Here is a 6,000-nt window from a genome sequence, read left to right on the forward strand (position 1 = left end):
CCCGCCATTGACAGGCTGAGTGGATGATCGCAAACTGGTTTCACGATGCCATGAAACTGATTTTTGGCCTTCTCACCATATTGTCTGCTCACATCGCCAAGCATACCCAACACCAGCGGGCACGGAAAATTCTGCCCTTAGACTTTTACATGTTGTAGCCATTGTGTTTTTGTGAACTTGAAACAAAAGCAGCTACAATTTCTTGCTGAGAAAACATAGTTTTGATGTTTCCAGGAGAGTGTGGCTAAGGCTTAAACGACCAGCAAAACCAATGATCTGAAAATCCTGTTGACCTTCAACAGCATTTTGAAGCTCTGTTTCTTCCCCGGGAGGTGGTCCTACACATCCTTACACTCTCTTCTCTTGTTCCTCCTTTGGGCAAACATGACCATGTTCTCCATCTAATAGGTAGGGTCTGTAGGTTAAGATTGCCCCACAAACAGATGGTTCTGCTGCAGATAGGACAGGATACCGCAGGTGATTGAGTTTTGGATGAGCTGCTGGCTCGGGATTTCCTCTCCTTTTGTTTTCTCTCTGCATCCAATATCTGCTTGCTTTCAAAGGAGGCTGCACTGTTTTTTAATTTGGGATGTGCCAGGTGCAGTGATCCTGTGCAAACCTCTCCCAGAATTCGAAGTTGACATCAAAACTTTTAAGCGAAACCTTCAGAATACTCTTGTAGCACTTCTTTTGACTGCCAGGACAGCTCATCCCATACTCGAAGTCTCCATGGAAGATTGACTTTGGTAAGCAAGTGTGAGGCATTCTGGCTACATGACCAACCCAACTCAGTTGTGACTGCCTCAATTGTGTTTGGTATTTTGCCCTGCCATCTGACCTTCAGAAGCTTCCAAAGGCAGCTCAAGTGAAAGTGGTTGAGCTTCTTGGCATGACACTGGTTCACAGTCCAAGTCTCACGTGCGTAGAGCAGAGAGGACAGGACTATTGCTCTGTAGACTGTCAGTTTGATAGGGAGGCTTACTGTTATTCGTTCCCAGACTGATGTTTGCAGTCTGCCAAAAGCTACACTTGCTTTGGCAATTCCTACATCTGTCTCATTATCAAGATAGACAGCTCAGGAGAGTGTGCTGCCGAGATGTGAACTTATATACTGCTGACAGGTTCTGGTCATGGACTGAAACCTTGGGCTCATGATAGGGCTTTCCTTGAGCAGGCTGGTACATTACTTCAGTTCTCTTCATGCTGATTGTAAGGTTGAAGTTGTCACATGGTTAAAGTGCATAGGACCACATAATTCCTAAACAGCTCCCGCTGACACCCTGCAGCCAGCTGGCATACTTACACCTCCAAATTGCACAGAGGTAGAAGCCACAGCACCACTAAGGAGAAACCTCATGGGACCGCAAGGGAACAGGTCTGCCAGTTTGGATTGTACATTATCAGAGCTGAACCAGTTCAATTTCAATTAAACCCCAAATTCTGGACCTCACTCACCACCTCACATTCTGCCAGCTAGAATGTTTGCTCTAAAAAGTGATCAGTATACATTGATCAAGGGTACAATATATATTGATCGAGGCATAGTTAGGTTGAAAATTCTGGAATCATTTAAGGTGCAGTTGATGGAAGACCAAGGGGCTTTTCAGATGGGTCGTCGAAGGTGGACTAAATGGCCTTTCTGACCTTTATTTATCTTGTGATATACATATGCACACAACTGTTTATTTGTGTATATCAGCACAGCAGTGACAGGGTACACATGGCCTCATACATGGACAGAGGATTCCAGACTCAGTCAACATGCCATTTTTAGGCCTTTTTGAAAATATAAGTAATAGTTCAATTTAGGTCAGTTTGGGACTTGGACGCAAATTGGCACTCATCCATTTGCGAGAGACTTCAAATGTTCAGGGAATTTTAAAAGAATTCTTTAACAGTGACTGTCAATTTAAGCAGATGGGAGAACAAAGAGGCAGTGCTAATTCCATGTTATCCTTTTGTAAATTTTTGCATGATTTGTTTTCTATCCCAGTAGTTAGATTATTTTGTTTTTAATAAATATGTGCTTCTCTACTGTTTTAGCTAAGTAACATTAAACATGCCTTGTTTGAACTAAAGTAATGTGCTTGAATGATACATTATAGTTTCAGCCCTTCAAAGGGCCCTTTGAATTCACCATACAAAAGAATTGGCTCTGAGTTGTGAATGAGTGCTTAGCAATTCAAGTCTGTTAATCAACAATTTTGTTTTAATAACATTGGAAGCATTTTAAAATAATTTTGCACCAATGTTAGCTTTTAATATTTTGTACAATACTTTAAACGGATTCAAAATTAACAGGTCTACACTTTGATTAGGACAGTGAGCAAACCATAGTGCATTCTTATGTCAGTGCAGAGCATGAATCCAAAGTGGTGGCAAGAAGGGACACCAATGTTGCAGGGAGTGCCAGCGATTGATAAGGTTTATAATGTGCCACATGCATTTTGTTTCTCATGTTACAGCTCACCACGGCCACCCTGGATGGCAAGCTCCAATTGTTTGTACCATAGAGATGGACAGCCCCGAAGGCGCAGTGATAAAGAAGGAAAATCATAACTTGGATGTAGCATGGACAAATAATAACAGAAACCAAGAACTGGAAGATCTTTCCATGAAGAGGAACCAAATGATAAGTGTCACAAATTGGGAAGCAGTTGGCAAGAGAGTTCAGAGGAACATAGGAACATAAGACTTAGGAGCAGGAGTAGGCCATTCAGCCCCTCGGGCTTGGTCCACCATTTGATAAGACCATGGCTAATCTAATCGTGGCCTCAACTCCACTTTTTCCTGTCTACCGCCCACCCCCGCATAACCCTTGATCCTTGTCACGATGAAAGAAGTGACATACTTTGTGTTTTCTCAGTGTCTCTGGGATAAAGGGCTTGTGATAAACAGATTGCTAGGAGACTTAGAAAAGACTGGGTATTATTCAACAAAGGTCTGAACCAGAACAGTTGTGTCATGGGCTTCAGCCCTGTATCAGATCATCAGTGTTTGTCAGAACTGTTTGTGTTCCAGTGACGAAAATGAACAGCTTATCTGTGACTTCCTCATTCTGAAAGGGAAGCACTGTAAATCCACTGGGCAGTTTTTCAGGCTGCCTTTACTGACCTACATAGCTCACTGTTTTGGAAGCACTGCATTAACCCACTGAAAACTTGCAATTAGAGACAAAGCACATTTGCAAATTCTTTTACTAAATGGTTGCTATAAAACAATGGCAGTTCAGTAAAATAATGTTCCTTATCTTTACGGAGTAAAATATACATTCATTCAACAAATGTTATCTGTAATTTAGCTGCCTGAGAATGAAATGTTGGACTGTGCCATTTCGAATCGCCCAATTTCTGAGAAAATGATTTTATCAGAAGATGATTAATAATAAAGAAAACTAGATGTCTGCCCAGTTTTCATTCAAAAATTCAAAAAGGACCATAAATGAAATGAGGGCCCTCATATTCCTGTCGGCATTACTGATTGTTCTTGATAATTGGACTTCAAATGTCCCTCATCTTAGTCTACACAAGCCAGGATATGCTAACTGGAGGTTATACATAAAGAACAAAGAACCCACAGTAGTGGTAGTAAGGTTGAAATCTTATAGAGGTTTTCAGATGATACATGTGCAATTTCTTGAGCTATGATCACAAGTGTGCTTTTGACCCCAAGTTAAGATTATACAGGCTGAATTTTCATGGGTCTTCTCCCACAGACAAGCAACCCCTGGACATTTACCCACTGCAATTGGCAGGGAAGAATGGTCAATGATGATTTGTTCACCAGTATCACACTCTACTTCATATAATTGAATCCATTGTGTATACATTGTGTTAAATAATAAATAGAGAATATGGACTTGAGTGTGAAACAGCCCTGGGATTCAGATCTTCACAAGCTGTTTAACTTACACTTTCATGATATGCAATCCCACTCTTAACTAGACTGCACCTTGCAACTCCCTCCCATATACTTCCATTGTTGAAATGTCATCCTCAGGATGTGGGCAAGGCTGGCCCTTATTGCCCCAGATCCCTAGTTTGCCCAAGAATGATACAAGAGTGACAAAACTGATTAGCTGGCTCGGCTACTTCAGAGGGTAGTCGAGAGTCAACCACATTAGTGGACGGCTGGAGTCACATGCAGGCCAGACTGCAGGTAAGGATGTCAGTTTTCCTTGCCTGAAAGTCATTCATGAACCTGTTGAGATTTTAATGACAATTGAACAGCTTCATGATCCTTTAGACAGATACCAGCTTTTTATTTCCAGGTGATTTTTTAAAACTGTATTCAAATTCTCAAACTACCAGGGTTGAATTCACTTTCATTGTTTGATATTGTACAGTTGTACAGAGCTTGAATCCTGCTGAAAAGAGAGACATGTTGCCGAAGTTTTTCATCTTGCACTCATCAGGACAAACACAAGAACGTCAAGTTTCAAATGATCACAAGCTTCGGCAACATGTTTCTCTTTTCAGCATAGTTCATGGTGTGTAAATTATTTCATTCCACTGGGGAAGGAAATTGCAGAAATCTAAACACATTCCATTCCAAGGCACTAATATAGAAGGTACCAGGTGTGCTCATGCACATCTGGTGCTATTCATTGTTCAGTTGGCCCCTGGGTCTTCATTTAATAATAGATCCAAAAAATCTAGGGGCCTGCTGCCCGATAGTCTTTTCTGTTAACATCCCCTTTCATTTTGCTTTACTTTAGAGGCAAACAACCTCAGGATCCCTTATGTTCTTTTGCTGCCACCTTTCATGAAATGGAAGCAGAAATTGCTGAAAAGACACCATGGTATCTGATGGGAGAAAGAAGAGGTTAAAATTTTGGGTAGGAAATATTTACCGGAATTCTGACACGACATCAATATATACTGTTTCAGATCCCGACAGACCTGTGGTATACTTTCTGTTTTTACTTCAGATTTTCAGCATTTCAGTGGTTTCTTTTGCTACCTCCCAGCATAGCCCAAATCACTGGAGTTCGTCAGTGCACCAGAACTGCACTAAACTGAAGCAACCTCCTGAGGTTTGGGGCAAATCTCATCAGCAGAAACCAGCCAGAAACCTTGAGTTGACATCAGTTATTTGGTTACTGGTTTTACTTTTCTCCCCCTCCTGGGACACTTTTTTTGAAAACTGGTGTGCTTTATTTTCATGAAGAAATCTACCCAAGAAAGTTCTGCAGCTTACATTCTTATTCCTGATTTCGCAAAGTGTTCCCTACTCTACCCAAAAAATTAAACCTTGACAGTTTAGGATAATTGCTGTCATAATCAATCAAAAGTGGATTCACCGCTGCGTTAGCTCACACTACCCAAACAATGCTTCACATTTTTTAGAAGAAACTAAGATTTATTGCATGGTATTTATTTTCCCATTTCCAGTGCCAAGGAAGAAAGTGCTCCACAGAGAATTGAACTCACATTCATATAACACCAGTATTACAGATGTCATTAGCATCATTTTAAAAGAATGTGCTGCCATACTGCTATCTAATTTTGAAGTTGGAATGAAAAGGGCACCAGATTCTTACTTTCCACTCCCACATGAAGTGGAACGTTATCACACTCTGCTGTACACCAACGTGCTCCACTTCAGAAGGCTGATTGTGAAAAATTTCCTCTGCTGACTATATATTATTGACATTAAGTATTGTGGGAGGACTGTCTATAGTTTCTATTTTTAGCAAAATTGCTAAACTGTTCAGAAAGGAACTGGTTTGCCATTTCCCTAGAAATAATGACAGAGAAAACTTCCCCGCTGTGTTTACAGTGAGACACATGGAGACCAGAGGGAATCTCTCCACTGTGTTTACAGTGAGACACAAAGAGACCAGAGGGAATCTCCCCGCTGTGTTTACAGTGAGACACAGGAAGACCAGAAGGAATCTCCGCGCTGTGTTTACAGTGAGACACAGAGAGACCAGAGGGAATCTCTCCATTGTATTTACAGTGTGACACACAGAGAAACCAGAGGGAATCTCTCCATTGT

At 41.2% G+C, this 6,000-nt stretch overlaps 1 protein-coding gene across 1 annotated transcript in view; it reads left to right on the forward strand.

The window, feature by feature from the left end:
* The window catches only part of wdr27 (WD repeat domain 27), a 478,059-nt gene extending 474,188 nt beyond the window's left edge, over window positions 1–3,871 (forward strand). Inside the window, exon 25 of the mRNA XM_078556372.1 lies at window positions 2,466–3,871. Within this exon, the coding sequence (XP_078412498.1) occupies window positions 2,466–2,513 (48 nt within the window). The 3' untranslated portion in view covers window positions 2,514–3,871. The remainder of the gene's footprint in view (window positions 1–2,465) is intronic.
* The last annotated feature ends 2,129 nt before the right edge of the window (window positions 3,872–6,000 follow it).

This window comes from Cetorhinus maximus, chromosome 14, assembly GCF_964194155.1.
Source record: "Cetorhinus maximus chromosome 14, sCetMax3.hap1.1, whole genome shotgun sequence".
NCBI classification, from domain to species: domain Eukaryota; kingdom Metazoa; phylum Chordata; class Chondrichthyes; order Lamniformes; family Cetorhinidae; genus Cetorhinus; species Cetorhinus maximus.